At 40.3% G+C, this 19,230-nt stretch overlaps 1 protein-coding gene across 1 annotated transcript; it reads left to right on the top strand.

Moving 5' to 3' along the window:
* Positions 1–7,203: 7,203 nt before the first annotated feature.
* Positions 7,204–9,243, top strand: LOC105038024 (protein BYPASS1-LIKE). Its single transcript, XM_010913694.4, is given in 2 exon segments — positions 7,204–7,989; positions 7,992–9,243. Coding segments are annotated over 2 exon segments (1,221 nt in total). The 5' UTR covers positions 7,204–7,664; the 3' UTR covers positions 8,888–9,243.
* Positions 9,244–19,230: the final 9,987 nt, after the last annotated feature.

Genomic DNA, 19,230 nt, shown 5'->3' with positions numbered 1-19,230 from the left:
ATCTTACTCTCAATAATTTATGCCAGAGATTTAGCTTCTACCTAATTAGTAAAGTAATCGATAGCGACTACTATAAACTTCCTCTGACCAAATGCCGGAGGAAAAAGACCAAGTATGTCAATTTTTCACTGTGTGAAGGGCCATGGTGCAACAATCGATGTTAGCTGATTGGTCGGTTGGTGTTGTATATTTGCATATCTCTGATATGATTCACACCTTCGGACAAGCTCAGCCGCATCTTTCTTCATGGGGGCTAATAGTATCTTTGTCGTAGGACTTTATAGGCTAGAAATTTGCCCTCCAAGTGATTTTCACAAATCTCTTCATAAACTTTTCGAAGTGCATAGTCGGCATCTATTGGTCCCAAACACTTTAGTAAGAAAAAGAAAAATGATCTTTTGTAGAAATGACCATTCATCATAATATATTGAGAGGCCATCCATCGGAGTCGTTTGGCTTCTGAGGGATCCATAGGGAGAGTCTCATTGGTCAAGTGCTGAACGATCGGATCCATCCAGTTTGGTTCAACAGTGAGTTATAACACTTCCTCGACTTTGTCGATACTCGACTGTTCGAGGCATTTAACGAATGTCTAACCCAGTGAGTTGAAAGTAGTAGCAGCAAGTCAGGAGAGTGTATTGGCTCGAGTATTTTCGATTCTCGTAATGTGAAAGATCTCAAAGTATTTCAGGGTTAATATAAGATCGTTTACTTTCTAAAGATACTTCATCATGATAGGATCTCGGGCTTCAAATTCATCCTTGACCTGTCCAGTAATTAATTGTGAGTCGGTGAAGACCTTTAGACTGTCGATGTCAAGTTCTTTGGTAATCTTCAAGCCGGCTAAGAGCGCTTCATATTCGGTTTGATTATTTGATGCTTTGAAGTTGAATCGAAGGGTGTATTCAGTAACTATCCTTTCAGAATTTGTAAGAATGAGACCAACTCCACTACTTTGTGCATTAGATACTCCGTCGATATGCAACACCCAAGTCGACCATAGGTCGGGTTGGAGAGTTGTGGTCTGCTTTATTGTTTCATTAACTTCATCTTTTGATTTATTATCGGATATTATACATTCGACGATGAAGTCGGCTAAAATTTGCGCCTTCATTAACGGACGTGGGTAGTATTATATGTCAATTTCATCAAGCTTTACTGTCCACTTTGCCATCCGACCTGATATATCAGGTCGATGTAAGATCGCCTTCAATGGCTGATCTGTCAAGACCACAATTGGATGTGCCTGAAAGTACGGGCGAAGCCGCTGCGAAGATATGATCAGAGTATAGATCATCTTCTCACTCTTGAGTACCTCACTTCGGCATTGTGTAGCATCTTGCTAGTATAGTAGATCGATCGTTAGATTCGATTTTATCTTCTTGGACGAGCACTGAACTAACCACCTCTGTCGAAGTCGCCAAGTAGAGATACAGTGTTTCTTCGACCTTTAGTTTTGTAAGCAAAGACGGAGAGGCTAGATATTTTGTCAAGTCCTCGAAGGACTATCGGCATTCATCCGACTATGAGAAATTTTTCGTTTGTTGCAAGGTCTTGAAGAATGACAAGTATCTCTTAGCTGACCTAGAAATGAATCGACTGAGTGCGGTGATCTTCCATTGAGTTACTGTATCTTTTTCTTCGAGCTCGGATGCTTCATGTCGATAATGGTCTTTATTTTCTCGAGATTAACCTCGATTTCTCATTGCGACACAAGAAATCTGAGAAATTTCTTAGAAGTCACCCCGAATGCACACTTAGTCGGGTTCAACTTCATCTGATGTCATCGAAGTGTGCTAAAGGCTTCTTCCAAGTTTTGAACATACTCTGAAGTTTGAGGGCTCTTTACCAGCATGTCATCCATATATACTTCCATATTTCACTCGATCTATGTCTTGAAAATCTTATTGACAAGTCGTTGGTAGGTGGCTCCGATATTTTTTAGACCGAAAGGCATCACTTTGTAACAGTATATGCCTTTGTCAGTTACAAAAGTTGTGTGCTCTTCATCTTCAGGAACCATTCGAATTTAATTATATCCGATGAAGGCATCCATGAAGCTTAAAAGTCAATGGTCTGAAGTCGCATCAACCAATTAATCAATCTTCGATAGTGGAAAGCTATCCTTTGGACAAGCTTCATTCAAATCTATATAGTCGATGTAGATTCTCTATTTCTCATTGGCTTTCCTCACCATTACTACGTTGGCGAGCCAATCAGGATAAGTAGCTTCTCTGATGAAGCCTGCTGCGAGGAGCTTATCGACCTCTTCGTCAATGACCTTCTATCTTTTGGGGGTAAAAAGTTATTTCTTCTGTCTCTCCAGTTTGTCATTCGAATTGATGTTGAGTTGGTGAGTTTTACTTCTGGAGGAATACCCAATATGTCGGTGGCCGACCAAGCAAAAATATCGATATTTGCTCTTACTAAATTTATTAATTGCTGTCGCTCTAGATCAAATAGCTATGATCCATTTTGGACCGTCTTCTCGGGGTCTTTTTCTTTTAATGGGATGGAAACCAATTGTTCAGCTAGTTCACCCCTCTCCTGATTCTCTCTTTGATCCAATTTGTTGACGGACAGAGAGTCTTCAGATTTATTATTTTGTGTAGAGATCAAGAAGTAGCGTCGAGCTAACTGTTGATCTCCACGTATTTCTTCGACTCTGTTTCTTGTTGGGAATCGAACTAGTAGATGGTATGTCAAGACCACCGCTCTCAATATATTAAGGCTAGGTTATTCGAGTATGGTATTATAGGTCGAAGGAACTCGAACAACCGTGAATATCACAAGAACAGTACTCTGCAGTGGTTCAGTTCCCACGATTAAGGGGAGAGAAATTTTTTCTTCCACAGTAACAGCATCCCCAGTAAAACCAACCAATGGCATCGAGACTCTTCTGAGTTGATCGGTCAGTAGTCGCATTCGAAAAAAAGTTAAGTAAAAAAAAATATCAGTCAAACTTTCATTATCTACAAGGATTCTTTTAATATCATAATTTGCTATTATTGCCGAAACAACAACAGCATCATCATGGGGAGTTTGAATTATCCAAATATCCTCTTTTGAAAAAGTTATTATATCATTGAGTTGTCGCCTCTTCGCCGACTCTTCTTCGAAAGTTGCCCCCCCAGTTCAGTCATCCGGAGATCATGTTGATCACTCCTGCAGTCGGTTGATTATTGATAGCCTCCTCAGTTTGCGTCTGAGGTCATCGATCGACAGGAGGTTGAGTCAGCTGATCTCTTTGATATTTTCTAAGATAGCCTTATTGGATCAAGGTCTCTATCTCGTCCCTAAGCTGGATTCCTTATTCGGTATCGTGACCGTGATCACGATAGAATCGATAGTACTTTCTCTGATCACGGTTCCTCGAGGGTGCCTTCATCAGTGGAGGGTGCCATAGGTACTCTACTCCTTCGATCTCTATGAGAATCTACACATAGAGAGCAGAGAGAGGAGTATAGGAGTCATACCTGCCGTAGTTCGACTTCAGACTCTGTCGTCGGGACAAAGCTCGCTTATTGGAAGATGGCCGACTTGATTCGGCCAGAGCTTCACCTTTCTTCTATTTCTTCTTCTGACTCTTGCCTTTCGTCTGGCGTCAGTCAGAAGCAGCCTCGTCTGCATGGATGTACTTATGCACACATTTGAGAAGTTCAGCATAGGTCCGGAGGAGAATTTTGTCCAAAGAGTAGGAGAATCTGGATCCCCTCATACCCCTCTTCATAGCCGATATGGTCATATCTTTGTTGAGGTCCTTGACCTCAAGTATGGCCATATTGAAACGGGCCACAAAGTCTCTTAATATCTCAATCTCTCTTTGTTTGATTGAGAAGAGACTGTCGGATGTTCGTGGCAGCCTTCAGCTAGTGCTGAAGTGGACCACGAAAGAATGTTCGAGCTGCTCAAAAGAGTCAATGCTTCCCGACTGAAATCTGAAATATCAGATCCAAATAACTTTTCAAAGAGTTGCCGAGAAGTCGATGCATAAGAGGATGTCGGTTGTCCCCTAGATCATCATGAGAGCTTTATAGCTCTCCAGATGGTCGATTAGATCGATGGAGCCATCGTATGGCTTCACTTGCGGCATCTTGAACCGAGATGGGATCGGCTCGTCCAAGATGTGCTGAAAGAGAGACTAGGTAGTGTGGAAGTCATAGTCACTAGAGGACTTCCGACCTTCCACCTGAAGTCAGGCAAGTCGGCACTCAATTTTTCGAAACTTGCATTTATAGTCGTCCAACCGTCGTTGCTGGGAAACTCTGGGAGTAGAACCTGCCAACGAGCTTGAAGGAGAAGCAGAAGGCATCTGCAGCCGTTTCCCCTTCCTAACACTGTGGAGATGGGAAGGAGAGGGGGAACGCCACGAGTGGTGCGTGGCATGGTGAGTGTTGAGAATGTGGTCGTCCATCTCGATGAGAGTGTCGAGATGGCTGCTCCGAAGAGAAAGAAGGTGACCGCCATGGAGGACAACGACTGTGCCTGGAAGGCACCGATTATGCCACCGGTTATTCCGTCGGTGGCTACTGCTACTGCTGAATTTGCTGCTATTGGAGGCTTTTGATCGCCTCTGTCAAAACATTCATCTGTTGCACAGGTGCAGCGATCTGGGCGTCTGTGGTGACTACGGGATGTGAGAAACTAGGCTCTGCTACTGGAGGTGGGGAAGGAGGATCTTCCCTATGTGAAGAGTGCCTCACCGAGCCAATTGAATGTTAGGCTCTGGTTTTCGATATGATCAACTGCAAATCTCTTCTTACCTAACGCGTCAATCTGTTGCGGCCAACTCTCTGTCACCTGTCGCTGATGATGAGTACCTACAAAATGGCATCCTCACAAATCGGAATTGTATCCGGTGGGGACCCTCCGATGTTTAAGCCAAAGAGAGAATTGGTGAACAATAGATTTGAATATCGAGAGTAGCAAAGCTCTGGCTCAAAAGTATCTTACCGGTACTGTTCACTTACCCTCCTTTTATAGGTGATTCTGATGTAACTGTCGAGCATGTGGTCCCACTTTTTATGGCGCTAAATTATCGGACCATAATTGTGGAGTTAGTGGGTCGCTAATTCTCACTAATTTTCATGACACGTAGTCGATAACCACTTGCAACAGTTATAGTATATTGAGCAGATTGGCCGATTATATGTCGGTAGTATTGATATATCGGCAAAAGGTCCAAGCGAACTATCGGTTAGTAGTTCTAATGTGCCGACAGTTTTGGGTCGAAGATTATTCAAGTTGTCTACTGTTGATCAGTATAGTCGAATGTCAGTTGGTTTGCCGACTATGAGTCGATGTGATTTGTCCAGTCAGCCGATACATAGTCGAAGTTGTATGTGCGATCGGTCAGGCTTTGTTGAGTCGAAGTCAGAGATTGGTTGATTTGAATCGGGGATCGATTAATTTATCCAACAAATTAAATTATATAATGAAAGCAACTCCCTCTGATGCAGATCGGAAGATTTTTTTTTTTCTTTTAAAAAATAGAAGAAGTGTTAACAAGTCACCCATCTATTAAGAGAGAGAAAGAAAATGATGATGATGATGACATACATGTTCATTAAAAGGATATGCCAGCCATTTATTTGTCAACTTCTCTCCTTGGTCAGTTTCGCAAGCATCATCAAGCTACCATTACATTTACTTCATAGATCGGATGTACAGTGACAAAATCATCCTTCCCTTCTATCCACTCGCCATGTGTCCACTTGTGCACTACACAATATTATCATCCAAACTATATTTTTTGTTATATTTTTCAAAATTTTATTTCTTAATATTCTAAATATGATAATATTCACCCAGGCACGCTGGCTCTATCTATTAGGGCAGAGGAAACGATCCATCAAAACACCTCTTAATTAGGACTGAAATTGGGTTCAGACTGGTCTGACTTCAAACTAGGTCTGAAACAGTTTAGATCGGACTTGGATCTATTTATAAGATCCATTTATTTTTCAGACCGGACTTGAGTATACCTTTGGCCCAATCCGAGCTCGAATCCAATATCCAGCACGATTAGAGCCCGATAATCTCACGGTGAATAACACGCCATGTTACTCATTACCCATTGCATCCACGGTGAACAACATGCCACGTTAACCCCCAGTATTTCACCAGTTCCCACTTACGCACGGATATTTGACACAGAGGTATCAATGCCGATGTGGAGAAGTTGCGGGCACAGCAGATCGGGGGGGGGGATGTGGCACGAAGAAGCTACAGGCACCGAGGGGAGGGGGACCGAGGGCGGAGGGAGGTGGGGAGCTACAGGCACTTGGGGGGGGGGCGGAGGAAGGGGGAGGGGGACCGAGTGTGGATGAGCCACAGCCACAGGCATCGGGGGTAGGGGGTCGGGGGAGGGGGATCAAGGGTAGAGAAAGGCAGGGAGCTACGGACACTGGGGGGGAGAGGGACCGAGCGCAGATGAGCCACAGCCACAGGCATCAGGGGTAGGGGTCGAGGGAGAGGGACCGAGGGCAGAGAGAGGCAGAGTAGCTACAGGCACCCAGAGGGAGGGAGATCGAGTGCAGAGAGAGGCAGAGGAGCTACAAGCGCCAGGGGGGATGGGAACCAAGCACGGAGGAGCCACAGCCACAGGCGTTGGGGGTAGTGGGTCGGAGGAAGGGGACCGAGGGCAGAGGGAGGCGGAGGAGCTACGGGCACCAAGGGTAGAGAGGTCGGGGGAGTGGGACTGAAACGAAGGAGTCACGGGCGAAGGAGCTGTGGATGGGTGCAGGAGATGCGGGTGGCACCGGGCGTGAGGATTGGGTGCGAAGAAGCTGCAAACAGAGGGAGGCAGATGAGCCATAGAAGGAAAAGGTTAGGGCTCAGATTTTTTATTTTTTATTTTTATTTTATTTTTTTAAAGAAAGAGAAGTGGCTAAAAATTGGGCTGGTCCAATCGAGTTCGGGTTGAGCTTGGCCCTCAGGTTCGGACTTGAGTTTTTTACCAACTTTCGAGCCTATGTTCGATCCGAAGTCTAATAAAAAATTTTAGGCCGGACTCCGGCAGAGGTGTGGCCCGGCCCGGCCTATTTACAGCCCTACTCTTAATCCAAACATAGAATTAATATATTCCGAAAGCCAACTTAAGCCCCTTCCCTCGCGACTTATTCCCGTCAAAATTCCCCTCTTCTTATCCAGGCTAAGAACTATTATTCCCCGCTCCAGCCGGAGAATCCCACCAAAGACCGGAACCGGTCTTCCCCTGCTCCGGCGCCAACTGCGCCCGACCGCAAACGTGTGAAACCGGCACCACCCCCTCTCCCACGTGGCGCGGTCGCGTCTGCACTCGGTCAATTCACCGCACGCCGCCCCACCGTTTTTTTAGCTTCTCCCCATCAAAATGATGGAAACGTTAGAACACTGTTCTTCTCCTCCTTTATTTAGAAAATCTACCGGCCACTGCTCCCCCTTTTCTTTTTTCCATTCGCCATCGAACCCATAAAGATCCGCCATTGCCGGCCTCCTCCCAAGCTTCAGGGTTTCCTTTCTCTCTCTCTTTCTCCAGCTCCAGTCCCAATCCTCTTCCATTTGCTCTAACAATTCTCTAATTCGATTGAATTCTAGGGTTTCTGATTGCTGAGGAGATCCTGGATCTCTGGATTGCAATGGTTCTGGGTTGAATTGAATTTATTTGATCCATTAATGTGATAATGCCGGCTACGGATTACCAGGGCTCGTCGGTGCCATTCGCGTCGATCGGGCGGACGATCCTGAGCATTCGCCGCGACCAGGTCCACTCCATGGATGGCCACGACGGCGGCTCCAGCCAGGACCAAGAGCTCGAGGCCTTCCAACGCAACGTCGCCGACCTCTTCCTCGACCTCTCCTCCGCCGGCCTCGGCAGTGGCGGCGGCAGCGGAGGAGGAGGAGAAGACCTCCTCTCCCTGTCCTGGGTCCGGAAGCTCCTCGACACCTTCCTCATCTGCCAAGAAGAGTTCCGCGTGATCCTATTCAACAGCAAAGGGATCCTCTCCCGCCCCCTCTCGACCGCCTCATCTCCGACTTCTTCGAGCGCGGCGTCAAGGCCCTTGATGTCTGCAATGCTATTAGGGACGGGATCGACCAGATCCGGCAGTGGAAGAAGCACCTCGAGATCGTTCTGGTCGCTCTCGATGCTTCTCACAAGACCCTCGGCGAGGGCCAGCTCCGCCGCGCCCGGAAAGCCCTCACCGACGTGACCATTCTCATGCTCGACGAGAAGGAGGCTGGCTCCATCCTTAATCAACGCAACCGCTCCTTCGGCCGCAACACCCACAGCAAGGATGGCAACTACCACGCCGGCGGCCGCCACCCGGGCGGTCACTTCCGCTCCCTCTCCTGGAGCGTCTCCCGCTCCTGGTCCGCCGCCCGCCAGCTCCAAGCCATCAACAACAACCTCTCCGCTCCTCGGGGGAACGAGATCACCGCCACTAGTGGCCTTGCCGTCCCCGTGTTCACTATGAGCTCCGTGCTGCTCTTTGTGATGTGGGCTCTCGTTGCTGCCCTCCCGTGTCAGGACCGTGGCCTCGGGACCCACTTCTCCATTCCCCGCAGCTTCCCATGGGCAGCCTCAGTGCTGTCGCTCCATGAGCGGATCGTGGAGGAGTCAAAGAAGAAGGACAGGAAGAATTCTAGTGGGTTGCTGAAGGAGATCCATCAGATTGAGAAATGCACTCGTCAATTGGCGGAATTGATGGACTCGGTCCAGTTTCCGTTGACCGAGGAGAAGGAGGCGGAGGTGAGGCAGAGAGTGCAGGAGCTGGCGGAGGTGTGCAACGCTTTGAAGGAAGGGCTTGACCCGCTGGAACGCCAGGTGAGGGAGGTGTTCCATAGGATTGTGCGCAGCCGAACAGAGGGCCTTGATAGCATAAGCCGGTCGCATAATCCTGAGTGAATTGTTTTGATGTTGGTTATATGGGGAGTGGCATCAAAGGTGCAGTTTTTGCCAGTTTTCTTGTCGCGGGCTTATTTGTGTTTTGATTTTTGGGATGCAACACATTAGAAGGAAGGCATAGATAAGGAGCTGAAGAAATTTATCAAATGTATCCTTCCACAATTAAGGTTAACCAGGTACCGCTCCTGTATTTAGTTACCACTATACATTCCATAAAATGTGGATTGCATTTTTTAGTTATGTTTCTGATGATGTTGCCATGTGCTGTTTAGGTCTAATGTATAATTATCCAACCATTTTCTTGATTGTTCAATCATCCGTGAGATTTGCAAATTCTGTGATTGTTTTCTGATTTCCATGGTACCATGTTTGCCTTGAAACTTTATATTTTGTAAATCTTCCAATGAGTGTGCAATGCAATGTTACCCATTAGTGAACGGTAATGAAGTTTGGAGAAGGATTATTTTCTTCTTTTCTTCATATTGTGGTTGATGTATAGAAGAGTCAGGAATCTTTGTTGGGTTATGAATTACCTGCCAAATATAACTGTTAGATGTTCATGTGTTCTCCACAGTCAAGACAGACTTTTGTTTCATATTTCCTGCAGCAATTTCTCTGGTTCATGCAAACCCTTATTTATACTCCTAAACATAATCACTAAAAATTCTATCCACTTGCCAATTATTCTTCATAAAATGTTTGCAAACTATCATGATTATTTGTAGAAATTTTGAGAAAATTATTAAAATGAGCCTACTCATTGAGTCAGCAAAAAAAAGTGGGGAAAATTTATGATAAAAGTGTTCAGAAAATTTTATGTTGGAGGATTTTGTTCTTGATATCATGAGTATATGATTACCTTTTTTCCCCTAACATATAGGCATATATTATAAGCTTATAACTGCTAACAACAAAGTGGGTATGTGAATCTCATGTAAGAAACATCTCCTAGTATGTGATCGAGAAGAACTGAAATGATAGAAGTCTACAAGCAGCCCTAATAGATGTTGAGGGCCCAAGGCCCCAAATTATAGCAATATAAACGATATTGGATGCTAATAGCCTTCAGAGTCCAAAATGATTTTTTCGGTTGATTAGTTGCTAACATGTATTTACCAATACATAACAATGGTTCCTGAACTATCAGTTTGGATTTACTTATAAAAGGCTTGGGAAGAGAAGAAGGTACGACCTTTTTGATAGATGGTGGCCAGTTCCTTGTATCTTTAAGTTTGTTATATTTTAGACTTAGTTGTTGAAATATTTTATATGTGCTGGAAAAATCATAATTTTTTTTTTAACCAAGACATTTGCTTGGATGTTGTGAGTTCTGTCCAATGAAAGGGCAAGAGCATCAGCTAATATTTTAGAGAACATTAGGAATCAGAGAGGTAAGTTAATGTAATTATGGCTTTGTAATAGAGAAACTATGGAAGACTGAGAGAAGAATATTTAATTAAATTGAGGAGAATAATTTAAGGACCGAAAGGAAGAAATATATATCGAAATTAATCAAAGCCAAATCTGGACATTTATATGTTGAAGAGGAACTATTTGCATTTATAAAGATAGAAGGTGAGTTATAAATGTAACAAAGTGTGATTTAGTATATAATGTATTTAATGTTTCTTATGTTGTTCTAAAGATAGCTAAAATCTTCTGTTTTTTTCACTACAAATAAGAAGGCTTTAGCTTAATTACTAGAACTTCTTTTCCAGCATTTCATGAGAATCATTGTTGGGAAAACCATTCTGGTTAACCTTCTGAAAACATTGGGCAATGGATAAGTGACATACCACAAATGTATTGAAACCTACCAGCTAAAGGGAGTAGAGGTAGCACATCTTTTATGATCATATACTCAACAAGGTTAAGTTTGGAAACTTGACTGCTTCCATATTTATTTCTTGGTTAGCAAATTAGCAACTTGGCCCATCTTTATTGTTTTTGCTATTTGGTAGTTTTAGATTTATTTGCACTGAAAGTTGTGTAAAGCCTTTTTTAAAAAAAAGTTTCCTTTTCTTTTTCTTTTTTTTTTTTTGCCTTAAGCATGCTATGGTTGCCTTTCAACTTCCAAATAATTATATACCTGTCTAATTTTCTGCATCCATGATATGGATGTTTAGATATATCCTAGTAAAGGGCATAATCAAACACCATCTAGCATTTTTAGAAAGGGTTTCTTAATAGCACTCTTTTTTTTTTCCAATTCCTACTCTTATATTGCAAGCTGAATCTTTATTTGAGTTATCGTGAGTTGTGACAATTGGTTATCATTGTGCCAATTCGTAATCCGTAACCCTAACTGATTTATTTATAATACTTAAATAGTTTCCTTTAAGATGGCTCTAGCTCAGAAATCATATTTGATTGCATAGGTTGTCATATCTAAGTAATTTATTTTGTGAAGTAGGAAAGCTGACAATTTGTCAATATGGATGTGCTAACTTGAACTTGAGTAAGGGGAAGCTTTGCTTAAGCTTAACTTGCTTTCTCATTAAGTGGCTCATTCAATTTGAATCTCAACCTGAGCTTCTCATGAGCATCTCGTTTAAGAAATTTGGTGACAGCATAAGACGTGTAAGGTATATATATATATATATATATATATATATATATATATATATATATATATATGTGTGTGTGTGTGTGTGTGTGTGTGTGTGTGTGTGTGTGTGTGAGTATATATATATGTTAAACACTAAAAATCATTAATTTTTGGGGTCTTTTATCCATGCATCAAATGAAAATAAAATTGACCATTTCAACAGTATATGATGTAATGGGTTAGTTTTATCTATAGTTTGGAAACAGCCAAATTAGCTGAAATTTGATTTGCATATATTTAAAACATTTAAATCAAAATCAATGTTTGGAATTGCAAATTATATGGTTTATGCTATATTTTTGCTCACTAGCTATATTTCTACCATTCTTCTTCTTTTTTTTTTTGCCAGCTCAGTAGTGGTGAATGACCACCAAATTTTTTTTCAAAAAAAAATATGCCTGCTTAATCCCAGCCTAACTATGTATGTATGTAAGCTATATATTTCAATCTTGAAATTAAAATACATTAATTTTATGTAAATTATGTCAATTTTCCATAAAATAATGTAAAATAATTTTTTATTTATAATTAATAACTGGAATAACATATAATATTTAGAAGCATTTAGTTGAGAATCTCTCATAATGATTATTTAGATTATGTTTGGTACAAGAGACTCTAAATTTGTTAGATGCATATGATTGACATCCAAGTATCTTATCGATTATACATTGTTGTAAGGAGCAAAATGTCTCATCAATGTCTTACAAAGCAACCAATTCCCCTTTTAGATCCAGTGATTTTCTTAAGGGATACGAGAGAATGAATGAGATAAATAGTTTGGCCATAGTTGCAGAATCATCAGATGCTGTCGAATTTAGAATGATAGTTCTGTCCAAAGATTAATTTACCTTGGTTTGTGAATAGTTAGGAAACATGGTAGTATATGTTAATCATATGCTTAGAGATGCAAAGCTCTTCAATGTGAATTGAGAAATGAAATGCAAGAAGAATTTAATAGTTACAACTATGAGTGCATTTGTAGCAGTTCTTAACTAGTAATAACTGATCATGGATTTTAGTATTTAATTTACAAATTAAAGAGATTGAGAATTATGAGTCCCAGTTTAATCCATGATTATTTGTGCACCAGGTGATCAACGAGCTAGTCACTTAACAATATTTTGGATTTCTAATATGAATAATAAGGCAAAAGCCATGTTTAACCTCTTTGTTTTGATTCTGCACTTTTGGCTATTTTATTATGTACAACTGAGAAACAAATCTAAACAATTTGAATAAACAAAATTGAATAAAAGTGACAAGAGATTTAATATAGTAATTGAAATAGCCATGACATCTGTATATTACAGATCCAGGACTTGGCTAGGACATCTTTAGTGAGCGACATAAAATGTTGTTAAAGGTGGCCACCTAGGCAGTTAGACAACCCAACCACCTAGACACCTGTTGCTTTCCAAGCCTTATCTATGCTGGTAATGATCTTTGTCTAGCTCAATGCCTATCAAGATGGATCACCTTTGGGATGGGATATGGGCCAATTTTTGTCAGTTTAAGTGGGGCTCTGGTGGAGCCCAATGTAAATCTCTAATCCTTTAATGTAGCTACTATATATTACAGAAGCATGCACCTCCATGCATGCATGTGCACGCCAATACATATTAAAGAAGCACATGTATGTGTGCACACACTTACATTTTTGTGATATATACAAGCAATCCATACTTTGAAAGATGGCTAGAATCATTTCTTCAGTCATGTTAATCCTGTTCATCCTCTTAGAAGCCCTAGTTGCCATTTTGTAAGCTACCCTAGTTCACCCTTCTCTCAACCTTAAGGAAGAGCCCTACTTGTTGCTCCTCTCTTGGCCCTGCACCTACATCAATATTGATTTGACCTACCACTACTTCAGCATCCAGCATGATACAAAGTGGCAGTCCCTGGTCGTGGGGAATTTAAGGTGGAGTTGGTCAACAATCTTTTGGGTTTGATCAATATTGAAGATGTTGTCAAGAACAAGCATTGATGACATGAGCCATGAGACAGTTGGAGAGGGAAATGTGGGGGCTTTTCGCTTCCCCAATTGGAGGCCATTTGACCAGGGCTGCAGTGTAAGGAAGAAAAAGAAGAGTAATGACTGACATGTAGCCATTGGCATCGCCATCAAACATTTCTCTAACCAATTTGGAGACCAAACAAGCAAGTTACAAGAACGGAGCTTGAGTTAGTCAGCCTAACCTCCAACAAGAACCTCCTTCCCTCCATTTCCTCCTTACATGGTTGTGGCTTTTTTTGGACTTTCAGGCTGATTTGCACTTGTGCCTGAGCCTAAAACCTTGGAAAATTTTCAGGCTTAGGCATGGGCCATGTTTGGACAAAAGTTTTCCCATGGCCTGGTCACGTTTTTGGTCCAGTCCAATAACCCAAGCCCACCTGAGCACCTTGGTGGGAGCTTGGCAAGGGGCTACTTCTTATCTCGAGCAAGTGTCTTCTTGTTTGGTTTATGAAAGGCATTAAATTTTTTACTCATTCACTCTTCCAGTAAATAAATATTACCAGAGTTCAAATGTTATGACTTGGAGATCACTCCCCTCCATCTATTACCTCCTCTCATCTAAAGTCTTTCCAGCCATCCTTTTAACCATTCTTCATTATGTGCTGAGAGAAAAGGGGTTAGGGCACCAAAAATAGTGAAATGAGGAGAGAGGAGAAGATAGAGGCAGTGAGCCAATAGTCATAGAGAAGGTGCCCTAGGGGGAGGGGGGTGCGCAGGGCAGGGGTTGCAGGGGCTGAGGAGAAGATGGAGAGCAACAAGCCTGTGATCAGAGGGAGGGGAAGAGGAGATGATGGAAAAATAACTCTTCTTTTTTAGTCTCCCCTCCTGTCCTCATCCTCTCTAGTCCTTCCCTTCTAGTCACAGTAGCAAAGGTAGACGACAATCAATAAGTCACTTATCACCTCCATTTCTGCTGATATAATTCTTCATTCTTCTCTTCTTTCCATTGTTGTTTTTCTTTTCAGTAATGGAAAAATATTTATTTATTTTATTGGGAATTATGTAATATAACTGCCTGCCTAGCCACTTAGGCATTCTTCCGTGTCCTTTAAGGGGATTGCTGCATAGAATTGCCCAGGCATGTTGATATGTTTTTGGTTGGGGCTGGGTCAGAATTGGCTTAGGCATTCTTTGGAAGGTTGAAAACCATAATAAATGGTTGGTTATTTCATATTTCTCTGTTTGGCTTGATAAATATGAAATATAGTTCGAAAGTCAGGAGGTTCTAATCTTTTTGTTTCAGATTTTTCCAGAGAATTGTTGTATCATTTGCTGGTTCTAAAGTAGGGAAGGGAGAGCTTGTGTTATGGATCAAGTTTTTTTTTTGGAAAAGGAAGGAAAGAAAAAACTTTATCATTATTTAACTTTTGATTGGAGATTCATTGTTTCGATTTAGAAGTTACATCAAAAAGTTAAGATGACAGATCATTACGTGCCTAACAGTAGTTGAGCAATTATGAATGCTGGCATGAATTGAATTATATATATGACAAAACAAGATAAATTTGATATGTTGGAGTCTGTTCTGCTTGTTAATTGAAATGCATATAATTGTATGACCATAGCCTGAGATATAGGCTATATGTGTTTCTCTTGAAAGCAGACTGATTAGGTCACCATGTAACTCAATAAGTTCCTTTGCATGTACACCAATAGACCATGGTCTAGGGGAAGCTTGCTTTTGGAGGCATCTTTAAGACAACAATATTATCAGCAATTGCGTGAATTTCTTGACAGTTGATATTTGAATAGTTTTTTGTGCAAATTCAACCTAGCATATTTTATCTGACTTGAACCCATATGGGAATAGAATAGGTGGGATGATGATGGTCACAGATAAGGTAGGATGTCTGATGGCTATTGATGCAGTATTAGAGATTCTAGTAATTGGCTATCATATAAAATTTAATGAAGAAGTCATTAGAGAATGAGGGAGGGAAGGGAATTGGTGATCATATGCTGCTGCAATTTGTCATAAGAAGCTTGCTTGTAGTGACATCATTGATTGTCCTTATTCTTGGGGGATAAGACTCTCCATGAATATGTTGCATACAGAAGGCCAGAGATGTCAGATCCATTTCTGTTTCTACACTTGGTGAAGGATTTCATGGTTTTCATACTGCTAAAGCTGGTTGTGATTGGCTGTATGTTTTTCTTTCTCTTGCTTTCTACTCGTGAATTCGTTGTGTGGAGAAAAAAACTAAAAACTATCTTCACTATCTTGACAGTGTCTTGAATAAGAGAAAAGGAATATGTCTGTTGATTCTCCCAAGTTGCTAATTTTTTTTTTACAATTTCTAGGACATATATCTTTTATTTTTGGATGATTTTTGAGGGAAATGATAAATTAAGATTAAGATTTATTACTTTCTTTCATGTTAGTACTCTTGTGTCCTTATTCCTGGGGGATAAGACTCTCCATGAGTATATTGCATACAGGAGACCAGAGATGTCAGATCCATTTCTGTTTCTACACTTGGTGAAGGATCTCATTGTATTCATACTTTTAAAGCTGGTTGTGATTGGCTGCTATGTTTTACTTTCTTTTGCCTTTCATTGTGTAGAGAAAAAACTAAAAACTATCTTCCCCATCTTGACAGAATATTGAAGAAAGGAAAAGAAATATCTTCCCCATCTGATAACCGAATACAATTTCATTTATGTTCTAATAAGATTTCTATCTACTCCAGCAATGCTTAGCTTGGGAATCTGCATCCCAATGGCCTCATCATTCTTATGTGGATCATTTGGTTGCAATTTCTAATCTCTCCAATATCTCGATTAAATTTCTATATCACTTTTTACTGTTAGTTCATTACTTAGCTGCTTATGTTGGATGCTTCTGTTGGATTTGTGATATGGAGTCCTCTGATTGGTCAATCATCCTATCATTTGGTTTAGGTCTTTCCCAGGGAAACAAATTGAATTTTCCTTGTTCGGTTTCAGTTATCTTAGGCACTATTTTATGCTGATTCATTTGGGACTTGATTCATCTCCTTGATATCCAGTATCCATGCTATCTTTACTGCATGCCAATATCAGTACTAACTGCAATTGTTAGATATGATGACTGATGATTTTGATGTTATGCTGTTATCGGAAGGTATTGTAGAGGAATTCAAAGATTTCAGGAACAAACATTATTTTTCATTTGAAACGACGCGCAAATTGTAGTCCAAAACCACAGCTTGGAATAATGGGTTGTTTTTCCAATGATGCAATTGAGAAAGAAAGCATCATCAATTTTCTGCTAGGTTAGAGAATTTGCTGTTATGATGAGGAAGTGTCATGAAGAGTTTTTCATGAAATAGTTTAAAGAGTTGGAGATCCACTGAAAGACTGATATTGAAATAGTTTTGAGCTTTAAGATTGCACATGGTAAGCTACTCATTATAGAATGTTTTGTTTCCTGGAAGCGAGATTAGTTTGTGATAATTTAATATTTCTCAATGAAGCGACGAACTCCTGCACTTCGGAAGTTGGTGGAGCTTTTGTAGTACTTAAAGTGGCTCTCCAGCTGGTCACACCAAAACCATATTGCCTAAGGGACGGATTCTCATTCCTTCAGCACATTTGATAGCATATTGTTTGTTATTAGGTTGCATTTGGTAGGCTGGTAATTTAATGGAATAATCTGATTATTGCGTTTGGTATGATTTTTGGATGGTAATTTAGATTGTTTTGAAAAGAGGTGGCTATCCAGATTATTAATTTTTTAAAAATATTATAATAAAAATTTTGGATAAAATTATCCTTCAAAAAAATCACATAAAATCTATTGCCCAACCCTCTTCCCATCCCCTCTGCCCTCCTCCGTGTGCGCCTTCAGCCCGCGACTCTTCTATCTCCCTTTATTTGTCTGCGACTTCTCCGTCTTTGTCCCCCACCACCCCTTTAGCTCTTTTATGTCTGTCCCCACCACTCCTATGGCTCCACATATGCCCGCCCCTCCCCCTCTTCACCCTCAATGCTTGCAGTTTCCTACATCCTTCTTTGTCCTTCATTTTTTCGTGCTATTATCACACCTATACCACTCCTGTCATTTCTCACTAGAGAAAAAGAAGTGCATCTGGACAAAATTATTAGAGGTATTTTAAAATTTTGATTTTATATCATCGCCAATCTGATTATCATACCAAATATGTCAATCAAGATTTTCAAAAATTTTACTATAATATTATCTGTATGTACTAAACATAGTAATCAATATTATTGGTAATTTAATGATGGCAATCTATCCTAAAGACAATCCGCATTATCTTTCAAGATTGCTTGGCAATGCATCAAATGCAATCTTAGAGTAATCCTTTGTGCACCACTTACGGTGTAATCAAATTGATATAGAGCATACCGCTCAATCATGTTGGAGCACGTATCATATTTAATGATGGAACAGACATTTAATGTCACTTAGCTTTTTTTTTTTCTAATTTTTAGTGACTAAAATATCATTTTTTTCGTAGAATAAAGAAAGAACAGTATTATTATTTCCTGATGTCTTATATGACTTTCTATGAATATATATGGCATCCCAAATAATATATATGACTTCATATGTCTATATAGCATCCTAAATGATATATATGACTTTCTGATACTTTGCATGACTTCCTGTGAATATATATGATATTTTAAATAATATATATGACTTCCTATGAATATATATGATATTTTGAATAATATATATGGCTTTCTAATGTCTTATATGACTTCCTATGAATATATATGATATCCTAAACAATATATATGGCTTCTGAATGCCTTATATGATTTTTTGTCAATATATATGATATCTTCAATTATATATATGACTTCTTATTAATATATATAATATCTTGAATAATATATATGACTTCCTAATGCTTTATATAATATCCTATTAGTTATTATAACCAATAAAAAGTCGTATAAGGCATTAGAAAGTCATATAAGATATTAGAAAGTCATATATATTATTTAGGATGTCATATATATTGACAGAAAATCATATAAGTATTAGAAAGCTATATATATTGTTCAAAATATTATATATATTAGATTATAATCCCATGCGATGCATTGGATGCGAGGCTTGGAGGAAAAAAATAAACGAAACCTACAAAATTCTCTAATCTTTCTCAAGTGCTCTTCTTTTCCACAGATCTCTAAAAAGATAATGAAATGAAAAAAAAAAAAGAAAGCGAAAAAAAAAATCATCTATACAGGGAAAGGTCTTACCCTAAATTTTTTTAGTCTTTCCTCTATTTTTGTTGATTTTTCCTTCTCCCATTTTTTCCATCCTTGGGAGTCCCAACCAGATAAGAGGTTTGGAGCAACTGAATGGAGAAGCCTAGATAATGGCTGGGGTCTCGTGTTGGATATTTTTCATTCACAAAAAAAAAAAGAAAAGTAAGAAACCCACCTCATTCACATCTCAAGAGACAAAACTTCTCATTGGGACTTCTCCAAATACTTCTCCTTTCCCCCTTTCTCTCTTACCTCACCAACCAACATCCCTTTTAGTCTCCTAAGTCCCTTCCTCTTTCTCCCCCACTCCAAAACAAAAACTCCCAAGGCAAAGTGAGAGAAAGAAACTCGAAAAAGAGAGAAAAAGATAAAAAAAAAAACCCCTCCCTTGCTCTTGAGCTCATCCTTCCATCTCAATGCCCCTTTTCTGACCTGTTAATGGAACTCGGACCGCTCCATCTCTCTCCTAAAATGATCAAAATCATCGGGTTC

Source organism: Elaeis guineensis, chromosome 1 (genome assembly GCF_000442705.2).
Source record: "Elaeis guineensis isolate ETL-2024a chromosome 1, EG11, whole genome shotgun sequence".
In the NCBI taxonomy this organism is placed as follows: Eukaryota; Viridiplantae; Streptophyta; class Magnoliopsida; order Arecales; family Arecaceae; genus Elaeis; species Elaeis guineensis.
This window is presented reverse-complemented; position numbering and strand designations above follow the sequence as displayed.